Source organism: Esox lucius, chromosome 17 (assembly GCF_011004845.1).
Source record: "Esox lucius isolate fEsoLuc1 chromosome 17, fEsoLuc1.pri, whole genome shotgun sequence".
Taxonomy (NCBI): domain Eukaryota; kingdom Metazoa; phylum Chordata; class Actinopteri; order Esociformes; family Esocidae; genus Esox; species Esox lucius.
Window position 1 is genome coordinate 948,984 of NC_047585.1, and position 14,673 is coordinate 963,656.

General features: G+C 39.5%; 1 protein-coding gene across 11 annotated transcripts in view; it reads right to left on the minus strand.

Annotated features, from left to right (window-relative positions):
* matn4 (matrilin 4) overlaps nucleotides 1-14,673 on the minus strand; it is a 57,175-nt gene that overhangs the window by 21,575 nt on the left and 20,927 nt on the right. For 4 of the 11 annotated variants that reach the window (XM_020045008.2, XM_020045009.2, XM_020045010.2 and 1 more), the window contains 9 exons: nucleotides 13,522-13,644; nucleotides 4,088-4,210; nucleotides 3,866-3,988; nucleotides 3,496-3,618; nucleotides 3,273-3,395; nucleotides 2,902-3,024; nucleotides 2,694-2,816; nucleotides 651-773; nucleotides 17-421 (listed from right to left, as the gene is read on the minus strand). In XM_020045008.2, the coding sequence (XP_019900567.1) occupies nucleotides 17-421; nucleotides 651-773; nucleotides 2,694-2,816; nucleotides 2,902-3,024; nucleotides 3,273-3,395; nucleotides 3,496-3,618; nucleotides 3,866-3,988; nucleotides 4,088-4,210; nucleotides 13,522-13,644 (1,389 nt within the window). The remainder of the gene's footprint in view (nucleotides 1-16; nucleotides 422-650; nucleotides 774-2,693; nucleotides 2,817-2,901; nucleotides 3,025-3,272; nucleotides 3,396-3,495; nucleotides 3,619-3,865; nucleotides 3,989-4,087; nucleotides 4,211-13,521; nucleotides 13,645-14,673) is intronic. The other 7 variants (XM_034287053.1, XM_034287051.1, XM_020045012.2 and 4 more) reach the window with 5 other exon arrangements.

The window sequence follows — 14,673 nt, forward strand, 5'->3', positions numbered from 1 at the left end:
CAGGCCCTCCATTCACCTGCTTCTTTGGCCTTCTTAGCCCATTCTGTGATGTCGTCCTGAGAGCGTCCGTCAGTAAAGACCAGGCCCACACGAGGGACATTCTTTCGGGCGCCCTCAGCCTCTGAGAAGCTGTTCTCCACCATGTGCCTGAGGGCAAGGCCCGTCATGGTGCCCTTCTCCATGTAGGAAACATTCATCACTGCTTTCTTGATGTCATCCGCAGTCTGGTGGGTATTCAGGGAGAACTCAGTGCGCACACGGCTGGAGTACTGCACTAGTCCCACTCGAGTTCCATCGGCCGACACGTCCAGTGAGTCTACCACCTGGTTGACAAACTGCTTGACCAGCTCAAAGTTCTGGGGACGCACACTCTTGGAACCATCAATGATGAAGACCAGGTCGATATTGGCCGATCTGCAGGCTACGTGGGACATGGGGCACTTTTATATAGCAGCATGCTTTTATTTCTCATGTAAAAAATGTAAGTCTTAAAACACAGTGGAATGTTGAACTGTCATATAATCCAGTAATCCAGGTTCTACAGTAGCATAGAGGGATAACTGAATGAACATCAATGTAATAAGTAGACAATGCATCCATATTAACCACAGGAGATACTTGTATTCAGTTGGTGTGTGAAGCAGACTTACTTCCGCAACCCTTGCGATCCTCCGCCAGTTGTTGTCCCTCAGGGCAGACGCAGTAGTAGGAACCTGGTGTACTGACACACTGGTGCTCACAGCCATGCTCCACTGTGTTGCACAAGTCAATATCTACGTGGGAACACACACACAAAGTTAGGGCCAGTGAGTGAGAAGTGCATGGTGTCAAAGGTTAGGACAAGGATCAATAGAATGCCTTAGGGGATTGATCAAAGACAGCATTTTTAACAAATTACTCATTTATAAAACTTTTAAGGGGCTTGCAATGTGGTAACTGAAATTGCATTGGATGCATAATAATTAGGAGTAAAATTTTTGCTTAATGTTAACTCCTGTTTGCATAAGTTGGTTACATAGCTGGCCAGCATTCTGGTGAACACTGTAGTTAAACAGGACATGTAATTTCATGGCAACAATGTAATTTCATTGTGATCAACAGCACTGCTGTTTCTATTGTAAATCGATCAGAGTTGAAATAGTATGTGGTGTTTTTAATACATTAATGTATTGGTAAATGCTGCACCTCAGATACCCATAGAAGGGGCTATAAAACCCTTGAAATATTAAGAAAACATATTTACTTTAACTTATGTAAGGTACATTTAATTTACATCATAATTGCAGATTGTAGAACAGACTAGGTTAAATCATACAATTTCGGAGAAACAGTGATCATTCATACCCATGTCTTTCATCAATATTCTTTTTGTAAGTAAGATACTTTAAAATAGTCAGAAAATTCTGATTTGAACTTCAGCCTTGGTAACAGTACCAGTCAAATGTTTGGACACTCATTCTAGGGTATTTCTTTATTTTTACTATTTTTCAAATAGTAGAATCATTGCAAATAGGGCTGGGTATTGGCACTGATCTCATGATTCGATTTTGATTCACAAGGTCCTGATTAAATTCAGATTTTGATTTAATTTGGATATAGTGATAATTATAATACCAAAATCACTTATATGGTATTGAACTGGCTATGAACTGCACAAGAAACCCTCTAGTTTCTATAACATGGTAGATTACTAAAGATTAATGTTAACCATGGATGACCAGGGCCAACATTTTACATTTAATAGTTTTTTGTATAACAAATATAAATAAGAAAAAGTTGTTTTTTATTTATTTATTTTTTACAAAATATCAAAGTACCTTTTATAAACTACCCTGAAATAAGGACAAATTAGCTAACACTCTGACATGTCTTTCAAAACAATGCAAGTCATTCCATAAAAGTGTGGTTTGAATAATGAAACAGTCGTTCAAATGAACATTAAAATTAAATTGAGTCAGTTGTTTACGTATCTTTTTAACAAAATCTCAGTGTATCAGAAACACGTATTTGTAATTTCGAAGTGACTGCATATGATAACAGTGACGTTGTAGAAATCCACTGGAAAAAGTTCAACTGAACAATACAGTTCAACGAGTCACTAAAAGGTTACAACATACTACAAGGGCCTAAGCTAGCATGCGATTGCAGGAGGTTTTAGTGCAACCTGTGATTGTAAGTTTAATTTGTGTGTGAAACTGTCAACATGAAGCAGCTCCATCAATGCTACAACACGTATCATATTACCAGCATTGTCTGTCATAATGACTGGTTCTTCTTTCTAACCTCTCACTTTCTAAAAACATCTAAAGAGAAAATACATGGATTTATAATAGTTTCTGGATTTTAAGAATTGATCTCAAATCATCCAAACAAGAATCCCAATTAATCAGAAAATCTCAATTTTTTTACCCAGCCCTAACAATAAAGAAAACTGAAATGACACATATGGAATGATGAAGTAACCGTAAAAATGTTTTTAAACAGAGTAAAATAAATTTTACTGGTACAATTGGTGGGAGTTATTTTAGTGTACATAACCAAACTCTAGGGATCAGGTGTGTATCTCAAGCTAGATGAATATGTAATAGTATGTACAGTGGGTTTGTTGTGCCCACAAGGTTCAATGACAATCTCAAACAGTAAATATGTGGTTGGATACATCTGCTTTCATGCCTGATAATGGCCTTACTAACTTGTGCAGGACTTCTTGTCATCAATGAGTTTGAATCCAGCATTGCAGCCACAGGTGATGGCACCCGGGGAGGGTATACAGATCTGATCACAGTCGTGCTTTCCCTCAGCACACAGGTCAATCACTGTATGAAAAAACAGACACTGACTAAAGTTTAACAATTTTTTTATGTTCAGACTTTTTTCTATCCTAATGATTGCCTCACTAACTTGTACAGGTCTTCTGGTCTTTGTTGAGGGTGAATCCTGGGTTACAATCACAGGTGAAGGCACCTGGGGAGGCGTTACAGATCTGCTCACAGTCATGCTTCCCCTCAGCACACAGGTCAATCACTGCATAATAAAGAAAAAAAGAAACACATTGGTTAATGCTTGAAGAAGAGGTTGCGGCCTCATGTCCAGAGCAGATAGGCGCAGCAATCTTTTTGTAAGAAGTAACTGAAAGAACAATGGGAAAGTTAAGAGGGGCAAGGATGGCAAAGCCGCGCATGATTCTGTTCGGTCAACCACCAAGAAATACATCCACCAAGCACATTTCTAGGTTTATTAACACATTTTGGCCTGATGTTAGCTTCACTAACTTGTGCAGGTCTTCTTGTCTTCATTGAGAGTGAATCCTGGGTTACAATCACAGGTGAAGGCACCTGGAGAGGCATTACAGATCTGCTCACAGTCATGCTTCCTCTCAGCACACAGGTCAATCACTGTGTAATAAAAACAGATGCACTGATTAAAGCTTGAAGGCAAAACTAGTTTAAGGACCAGACTTACTCTATTGTATGTTGTAATGATTGCCTCACTAACTTGTGCAGGTCTTCTTGTCTTCATTGAGGGTGAATCCTGGGTAACAATTGCAGATGAAGGCACCTGGAGAGGCGTTACAGATCTGCTCACAGTCATGCTTCCCTTCAGCACACAGGTCAATCACTGCATAATAAAGAAAAAAAGAAACACATTGGTTAATGCTTGAAGAAAAGATTTCCACTTCTAAAACGAAAATGAATGTTCGAGGACAAATCTACTGTAATAGTTTTGTATTGATTAATTGAAAGAACAGTAGGGAAGTTAAGGGGAAAAAGGGGGAATTGGCCCAAGAACCAGTTTGGCCAACTACCACGCAAGACTGAGACACGTCTAGGCTTCTTTGACTGTTTGGCCTGATAGCTTCACTAACTTGTGCAGGTCTTTTTGTCATTGTTGAGGGTGAAGCCGCTGTTGCATCCACAGGAGAAGGTGCCTGGGGAGGGTATACAAATCAGCTCGCAGTCGTGCTTTCCCTCAGCGCACAGGTCAATCACTATATGAAAAAACAGATACTGATTAAGGCTTGAAGTGTAAATGTTTTTTTAATGTGCAGACTTATTCTATTGTGTGTCCTAATGTTAGCCTCACTAACTTGTGCAGGTCTTCTTGTCTTTGTTGAGGGTGAATCCTAGGTTACAATCACAGGTGAAGGCACCTGGAGAGGCGTTACAGATCTGCTCACAGTCATGCTTCCCCTCAGCACACAGGTCAATCACTGTGTGATTGAAAAGAAACACAGACACGGATTACCGCTTGAAGACAAGGTTATGGATTAATGTTCAGAGTACACCACACCGAAAGACACATAAAATAGCTCATCCTTCAAGCATTGTAAGCTTGTGACAATATCTCTGTATCATCCCATAATAATAACCAGGGATAAATAATCACCAGGGACATACATTTTAGTTTCTCAGACCCCAAGTAATACTCATGCTTAAGCTCCTGGAAAAGTCAACCATGATAGGAAGATCAGAGGTTTCAGGCAAACAGGGAGTAGGCAGAATATGTTGGTCACAATGGTTGTAAATGTGGAGGAAGACTGCAGTAAGAATTCCCAGATCATCATGGCCTCCATGCTGTTGGAGTGGACAGTACATGTTAAGGAAAGTGTTTTGTCAATTATTGTTGGAGCTTGAAGTATGTGATCCTTGATGGACAGCGCAACCAGTGATCCATTTGAGAGCCAAACTGGAATCATTGCAAGAAAAGTGAGAAGATATTGGATCGACAGTGCTGCACTCCCCAAAGAATGGATGGTGCTGCATTATTACGAAGCAAAATAATTATTCTTCTGAAAATGTTAAACAAGCAAAATAATGGAATTTGATCACAAAACTTGAAAGAAAATTGTGCCTTTCAAACCAAATGTGTCACATACAGTATGACCTTAACATCAGCAACACACTGTTTTGTCAGTAAAGAAACAGTTTTGCTCCAGAGACAGAAGCTTCTAAGTGATGATCTAACCTACAGTTGTGCTCAAAAGTTTGCATACCCATGGAGAATTGATAATATACAGCTCCGTAAAAAATTAAGAGACCTCTGCATTTTCTTTCCTTTACAAAAAAGTTGAAAAGGAAAGTTTTGAGCGAGGAACAGAAGCGTTCAATTTGCAGTGGTCTCTTAATTTTAACCCTTGATGTTAATACCATTTTAACTGATATAAATACATAGAGAAGCAGTGACATTACCTTTTAAAGAACTTGAATAAGGAGGAAATCCCCTCAAACATTGGAGCACCCTGATCTTTAAAATGATGTTCGGTGCTACAGTAAATACAAGTATTTTCCTGAATACCTCAGTTGAATAAATTTTTTGGTGCAAAAAGCAGCTTCCTAGAACAATGTACCAGGATAGTGAGTAGACTTTAGTGGTGGCATTTATATTTGACTTGCCAAAGGGGTCAACTGTTCACAGTCAGAAACAAAGAAACATAAAATCTTTGGAGCCTGAAACCCAGTGATTTATCTGAGAGGAAAATTATTGTCATTACCGAAAAACTAAGAAGATGCTGGCATTTTTGTTTCTGTTACTGATGGGAAGTTTGATTCTTTCTACTGACTCGGATCTCGTTGAGTCGTTCAGTAAAATGTTTGAATCTTTCGAGTCATTTTCTTCATTTGAGTTAGTAATGCCCCCAACCTAGGGCCAACAAATGCTCATCATCACAATGTCGTTTACGTCTCTTTTCTACTTAAGCAAACACTTGTTATACTCTACCATCAAAAATCAAATACTATATTAATTACTGTAGGCCATGCGTCCAATCATCTGTTACAAACGTGTATACAATGCTACTTTCTTGATCAACTTTTTGTTGAGAACGTCAAACTAACAACTGTTGGACGAAGAGTAGGCTACTGAGCTGGAAGCCAGCAATTGGGGTAGAAACCCGCTGGCAGCTGTTCAAATTAACAAACTAACCATTCAAATGAATGATAAAACTGAAAAAGTCAGTCATTCATGAGTCTTTTTTACTTTGGCAAAGGCTCAGGGTTTCTTCTGTGTTTATCATTTATCTACTACAGTTGTGCTCATAACTTTGCAAACTCTGGCAGAAATTGTGAAATTTTGGCGCTGAGTTTGAAAATATGACTGATCATGCAAAAAAATAAAAGAATTAAGGATAGTGATCATATGAAGCCATTTATTATCACATAGTTATTTGGCTCCTTTTTTAATCGTACCCTGATCAAAAGTTTACATACCCTTGAATGTTTGGCCTTGTTACAGATGTTACAGTGAAAATGTGTAATTAAATTGAAGGTGAATTTCCCACACCTATGGCTTTTAAAATTGCAATTAGTGTCTGGGTATAAATAGTCAATGAGTTAGTTAGCTCTCACATGGATGCACTGAGCAGGCTAGATACTGAGCCATGGGTAGCAGAAAAGAACTTTCAAAAAACCTGCGTAACAAGGACTTTATAAATATGGAAAAGGATATAAAAAGATATCAAAAGCCTTGCAAATGCCAGTCAGTGCTGTTCAATAACTTATTAAGAAGTGGAAAATTCGGGGATCTTGTTTTGGGGGTGTGTGAACTCGAAAATCATGGCGAATCTTGTGAAAATTGATGGCAAGATGAATGCATCAGGTTATCAAAAAATACTGGCAGACAATTTGTATTCATCTGCATAAAAAGCTGCGCATGGGACACTCTTGGACTTTCAAACACGACAATGGCCCTAAGCATAAGGCCAAGTTGACCCTCCAGTGGTTACAGCAGAAGAAGGTGAAGGTTCTGGAGTGGCCATCACATTCTCCTGACCTTAACATCATCACACCACTCTGGGGAGATCTCAAAAGTGCGGTTCATGGAAGACAACCAAAGACTTTGTATTAGCTGGAGGCATTTTCCCAAAAGGAATGGGCAGCTACACCACATTCAAGAATTCAGGGCCTCATAGAGAGCTATTCCAAAAGACTGCACGCTGTCATTGATGCTAAACGGGGCAATATACAGTATTAAGAACTAAGGGAATGCAGACTTTTGAACAGGGGGTCAGCTAATTTTTTTCTTTGTTGCCATGTTTTGTTATATGATTGTGCCATTCTGTCATGACCTAGTTGAATGTGAATCCAATAAGAAATAACAGACATGTGTTATGCTTGCTCACTCATGTTTTCTTAACAAATGGTACATATATTATCAATTTCTGGGGTATGCAAACTTTTGAGCACAACTGTACATTAATTGTTTTAGGCCTACCATGTGTCTTTATATTGCTACTGTCTTGATATATTTTTCTTTGTGAACATAAAACTAAGTGCATTCCGTGGTTGGGTAGAACTCTGCTGCCAGACGTTCAATTGAACAATAAAGTCAACAATATTCTTTTTTACTTAGGCAAAGGCAGTGCTCCATGTTTGTTTACATCTGTTTTTTTTTCATGAAATCAATAATTAACTAACAACATTAATTATTATAGTCTGCGTTCAATTATCAGTTATAAACATTTCTTGAATGTAAAACGACATTGATCGGCGAACTGAGCTGGAGGACCGGGTATGAAGCAAGTGATCTTGTAGAAATCCACTGTCAAATTGATGATTTAATAAGTCACCTCATTGAACCTCTGTTGTCCCTGAGCAATGTATTTAACCCTAATTTGCTTCCAGGTCATTGCTATAAATAAGAATGTATTCTGTCTAGTTTATCAAATAAATAAAAGAATTTAACGAATGCACTCCAACTAAAGACTTAGCAAAAGGAAGATAACTCCACAGAACCCAGTGACAACCTAATAACCTTTTTTTCAATGTTGTGGGAATTACCAAAGCCTGTCTGTCCTGTCCACCACCAGGAAAATATAACAGAAATTTTTTTTCTACTCTGAAGAAATCACCAGGGTACTGCGACTGAAGCATGTAGATAATAGTGGTGCGGAAACAATCATTGCAACAATCATTGCACCAGCACTGTTTGCAATCTTCATTGTTGCCCCACTTTTGCCTGGCTAAAGCTACCTTCAAAGTCTAGGAAGAAGCTTTGATCTAGAGAGCAAGCTGTGCCAACAGCATAATTATCTCACGCAAACACCAACACATCTCCATGGATCTCCCCCTTTACTCCTATTTGTTTTGGGTTAACAAATCAATGTGATCTCTCAAAAAACATCCATTGAATGATTGATACATGTGGTATTGAATTACAGAAAAGAAACAGCTTGTCCAGAAATACCACATGGTCTGGTGCCAGCAATGCTAGCCATCCACTTTGCAGGCAGACTCTTCAATCTCAATAGTTTGAAATGTATAGCAGAGTCACCACTGCAAAAAAACACTGTGTGACTATTGATCCATAACATTAATTCAATGTAAAAAAGATATGTACAATGTTCCTCACTTTTTCTCCCTTTCCAATTCCGTAAAGTCCAAATTTTTTTTGGCCATTCCTCGTCGCTGCAACTCCCAACTCTAAGGGACAGGTTCATTGTTATTAGAGTGGGGGGGCTGGTCCAAATTGGGGGGGCTGTAGGTATTTTGGGGTGGCTGAGGGGAGTGGAATTTATGTTTTTAGGCTGGTTTTAAAGATGTTTTGCAGGTTTTCTTAATATAATCTTTCTTTCCCATTTCTTGTGTTATGGTACTTCCTTATATTTGAGCAATATTGGAAGAATCTGCACTGCATTCAGAATCATACGCTGTTATCAATGTTCAGGTTGAAATATGCTATGTAGTACAAACATGCCACTTCAAAAACAAGAAAAGGAACCAGGCATGCCTAGTTCAGCCAGCCCACAATTGGAAAGGATGAATGTTATAGCCCTCACCGGATTTGAACCTGGGTCTCTCATGTGAGACGCAGTGTCTTTAACCACTACATCACAAAGCTATATGTATGCTGGATGTTGGTATAGTGTCTCGACATTAGATCATTTTGTCACGCATTAACATCACGCCAAGTTTGACTATTTCACTAGACACCATTAAGCATTGTGTTAAACTGATTAACACATTTTTCTTATTAACCTCTTCATCCCTAGGTTCCCCCATTTAAAAACAATGACGTACAGTTTTTAAACATGTGAATACCTGAATGTGATACACTACTGGAATGAGAAGCGTCTCAACTGTGAATTTATCAAAACTGTTGTTGCCCAAATGAAATAATATTCCGACTCCAAGCAAATATATAAGCATATAGCAAAACCAATACTGTATTTTAAAACTGTGCATGCCCATATGTATGTAGATAAGTTGAAAAAAAGACGTTATCTACACAAACGATACAACATTCCAAAGCTGCTACTTCACAGATTACAACAGTAATAGCCATGTTCCTCTGTGACCAACATTCATTAAACTATTTTCGAAGTACGACAATAAAAACAAACTGCATCTTACCTTTCTTATTTTTGTTACCAAAAGTAGTGGCTGATCGAATAAAACCACTTGAAAATATATTGATTTCAATGGGTATACATATTTTTACATGGCGCCTAGTGATGAAGAGGTTTTGTTTACTTCCACCACAAATAGCATCAATGAACTGGCCTTTGCCATTGGACATTTTAACAGCTTATTAGGCAGTTGGAATAATCATAAGAACTGAGCAATTGCTAGCGAGATTGAAGATGAACTTTACACTGCCAAAGTTCTTTCATTTCAACAATGTTTGTTTTTCTTTCAATCGTGAATGACACTACCAAAATAGGATGACGATAACTGACTTTTTCATCAAGTGAAAAGATGAGAGAACCGTGGTAACCCCTCCGCTTCTACTGCCCCAGCCTATATTACCCCAAAAACATGTATTGATGCGTACTTCGAAAATCCACCAGAAATAGTTGGAATATAACCGTAATTCTTGAATAACACTGACACAATAACTACCAATATAGGTGCCGATAACTCAGGCTTACTATTCTGTAGCTACTGAAGTTTGTAGCCAGCAATTTTTTTGTCTATCCAGGACAAATCCTAATGTAGCAGCCAGCAAAGTTTTTTCTATCCTGAACAAATCCTAACGCATAATTTGTTTTAGCTGTGTCCAGGCTCAAACACCAGTCCACCTGCATGGAAGTCCGGGACTCTAACCACTATGCTATTTAACAATAGCATAGTTTGCACGGTACAACAGCGTGGAATCCAACTGTCTTACCCATAGACATATGGTCTTGTCTTACACATGTGCAATTCACTACTATAGCGCCATCTACGGACACGGCAGTGTTTAAACACAGTAAAGGACTGTCCCCCATGAAGCATTAAAGTCGAGGCTATAGACGAGTTGAGCTGGTACCATGTAGTGAAAAATGGCCATTAGTTTGTGAAAGTATTATGGTAAGCAATGGCGAGATGTGTTTACTGTACATGTCTACACAAAGGTCCTTTACACAAGCAATAGTGCAATAGTCAAAGTCTATTTTATTTATAAACTACCACTGTTGACCAAAATTCTGTACACTAAGATTTTACAATATTAAAATAAATCAAATAATCAGTACAAGAATAAAAGGGGCACAATAGCATCTCTGCTGGAAAAAAATGGCAACACAAGCAGATACAGCAGACTAAAGCACACGCCCTCTTTTCGGCGGCTAGCCGCCAGCGTAACGCAGATTAGTTTATGCAAATTGAGATCAGGAGAAAAGTGGCAATAGCTGGTGGCCCGCTGGCTGTAAGACATTATAGCTGCCAGCGGCCCGCCAGCAGCAAAACGCCGGCGGCGCGCCAGCAATCGCTCACTGGGAAGGGGGAGCTATTTAACAATGTCACTCAGTGACATTCGCACTTCTTGGCCGGCTCCGGTTACGTGGTACAACATTAAGAACAACAAACATGTCTGCTGTATTCTTGGAATTTCTATCTATAATGTTCAAGAATGTATTACTGAATGTACTCATCTCCCCTCACTTGCTGCCTCACAACTTAATATGCACATTCTTTTGTTGAAATTAGTGTTAGTGGCATCAATGCAATATGACCAAGCTATACATTGGTCTTAGTTGTTTCACTTGTAAAAATTGTTGCACTCTTCAATTTGCACTTCTGGTTAGGTGCTAACTGCCTTCCATTGTACTGTACTTGTTCAATGACAATACATTTCAATCTAATCCAATATGTAGATCATCCCTGTGCTGCATTCCTGACTGGTTAGAGTATGAGAGTAACAGTGTTAGAAATGTATGTTACCTCAAGCACAATCCACATTAGTGGTCTTCATTGGTCCACCAGACTCACAATTCTGAGATTTCTTGGATCTGGGTTTGGTCTGACAATTGTGGTTTGAGTATGTGCAATGGGTCTCTGTATATTAGTCGTTTTTTTATTACATGTCTGTACAAGCTTGTTATCTTAAAGCATAGAATCTTACAAAAAAAAAAATATATTGTACATTTGGAAACTTACAAGTCCTGAACAAACAACCATTAACAGGTGTGCTCTCTCTCACCCAGTTGCACATATCAACAACAGTGTCAACTGGCCAGAGCAAGATTAGCTAAAATCTGACAAATTTAGATTGTAGATAAACCAAGGATTGTAGATAAACCTTTCAATGTTATTTAGCTTGTAGCTGTCAACATTACACTCCCATTTCTGCATCCCATCTGCAAATACATGTTTCCTTCCCAACCTGGTTCCAATCCACATGACAACTGAATGGGAAGTTGCCTTTTGTAACTGTGGCACCCATCTGATCCATGACAATAATATCCATTTGGATTAAATGAAATTAAATATAGCTAGCTAGTAAAGATTCACATTTCTTTCAACTCGCTTAACTGAATATCACTTTATTATCTATCCTTTTTTCCCCCCAGTGTAGGGGGAAAAATAGATTGTCCCTTTTTGCTAGCCAGCTCATTATTTTGACAACAAGTCAAATGTTATTATAATTAGTCATTTTATTACAATAAATAATGTTGTAATTGGTAACATCCTGTAAGTTGTGTTACCTTTCTTAACTGCAAAGGAGGGGGCATCAATTACATTTTTATTTTTCATACATTTTGACCAGCCACATTTCCCCCAAAATAATGTTCTGCTTCTTCTCACAACAAACAGGGACATTTCAGCCAAAAACAAATTCTCCAGCCAACAACCCCAACAGTGCATACAGGTGAGGTGTGATCTCTACCACCCGAACTTCGAACCCACAGTCAGTATTTCGGTGATTTCAATTTGAACATGGTTTTTCACTATTATTAATTTATAGGCAGGTCACATGCTCGATATACACTCACCAAAAGGATTATTAGGAACACCATACTAATACTGTGTTTGACCCCCTTTCGCCTTCAGAACTGCCTTAATTCTATGTGGCATTGATTCAACAAGGTGCTGAAAGCATTCTTTAGAAATGTTGGCCCATATTGATAGGATAGCATCTTGCAGTTGATAGAGATTTGTGGGATGCACATCCAGGGCACGAAGCTCCCGTTCCACCACATCCCAAAGATGCTCTATTGGGTTGAGATCTGGTGACTGTGGGGGCCATTTCAGTACAGTGAACTCATTGTCATGTTCAAGAAACCAATTTGAAATGATTCAAGCTTTGTGACATGGTGCATTCCTGCTGGAAGTAGCCATCAGAGGATGGGTACATGGTGGTCATAAAGGGATGGACATGGTCAGAAACAATGCTCAGGTAGGCCGTGGCATTTAAACGATGCCCAATTGGCACTAAGGAGCCTAAAGTGTGCCAAGAAAACATCCCCCACACCATTACACCACCACCACCAGCCTGCACAGTGGTAACAAGGCATGATGGATCCATGTTCTCATTCTGTTTACGCCAAATTCTGACTCTACCATCTGAATGTCTCAACAGAAATCAAGACTCATCAGACCAGGCAACATTCTTCTAGTCTTCAACTGTCCAATTTTGGTGAGCTTGTGCAAATTGTAGACTCTTTTTCCTATTTGTAGTGGAGATAAGTGGTACCCGGTGGGGTCTTCTGCTGTTGTAGCCCATCCGCCTCAAGATTGTGCGTGTTGTGGCTTCACAAATGCTTAGCTGCATACCTCGGTTGTAACGAGTGGTTATTTCAGTCAAAGTTGTTCTTCTATCAGCTTGAATCAGTCGGCCCATTCTCCTCTGACCTCCAGCATCAACAAGGCATTTTCGCCCACAGGACTGCCGCATGCTGGATGTTTTTCCCTTTTCACACCATTCTTTGTAAACCCTAGAAATGGTTGTGCGTGAAAATCCCAGTAACTGAGCAGATTGTGAAATACTCAGACCGGCCCGTCTGGCACCAACAACCATGCCACACTCAAAATTGCTTAAATCACCTTTCTTTCCCATTCTGACATTCAGTTAGGAGTTCAGGAGATTGTCTTGACCTGGACCACACCCCTAAATGCATTGAAGCAACTGTCATGTGATTGGTTGATTAGATAATTGCATTAATGACAAATTTAACAGGTGTTCCTAATAATCCTTTAGGTGAGTGTACATTAATTTAGCAAAATGTAGATTTTATGTTTTCCCAGCAGCCACATTATCCAAATCATGTTAGATACAGTCTAATTTCTCCAACAAAAGTTAAATCTGCCATTTTGCTTCACTAACTTGTGCATGTCTTCTTGTCATTGTTGAGGGTGTAGCCATCATTGCAGTCACAGGTGAAGGAGCCAGGCGAGGCAATGCATATCTGCCCACAGTTATGCTTCCCCTCAGCACACAGGTCAATCACTGCATCATAAAAGAAGTCTGATTACTGCATGAGGGGAAGGCTATGGAAAAGGTTTCAGATCACACAGACACACACATTACACTTTTTTAAGCAGTTATTGTAAGCATGTATGACATACACTGATCAGCCATAACATTAAGACTGCTATGGTATCTGGCACCAAGACATTAGCAGCAGATCCTTTAAGTCCTTTAGGTTTTGGAGACCAAGGCAACACCTTGAATTCATTGTTGTGATCCTCAAACCATTCCTGAAAAATGTTTGCTGCTGGAAGAGGCCAATGCCATCAAGAAATACTGTTGCCATGAAAGGGTGCACATGTGCTCAGGTAGGTGGATTGTGTCAAAGTAACATCCACATGATTGGCAGGACCCAAGGTTTTCTAGCTGAACATTGCCCAAAGCATCACACTGCCTCCACCGGTTTGCTGTCTTCCCATAGTGCATCCTGGTGGCATGGTTTCTTAAGGTAAGCGACATGCACCCGGCCATCCACGGGATGTAAAAGAAAATGTGATTCATCAGCACCATATGCAACAAACTGCGATGCACAGTGTGTTCTGACACCTTTCTATCAGTACCAGCATTAACATTTTCAGCAATTTGAGCTACAGTAGCTCGTCTGCTGGATTGGACCACACAGGCTAGCCTTCGCTCCCCACATAGATCAATGAGCCTTGGCCCTGTTGTCGGTTCACCGCTTTTCCTTTCTTGGACCACTTTTGATAGGTACTGACCACTGCAGACCGGGAACACCCCACAAGGGCTGCAGTTTTGGGGATTCGCTCTGACCCAGTTGTCTTTCTATCACAATTTGGCCTTTTTCAAAGTCGCAAAGATCCATACGCTTGCCCATTTTTCCTGCTTCTAACACATCGATTTGAGGACAGAATGTTCACTTGCTGCCTAATATATCCCACCCACTGACAGGTGCCATGATAATGAGATTATCAATGTAATTCACTTCACCTGTCAATGGTCATCATGTTATCGCTGATCTGTGTACTTAAAAGGACTTATCCCCTAATG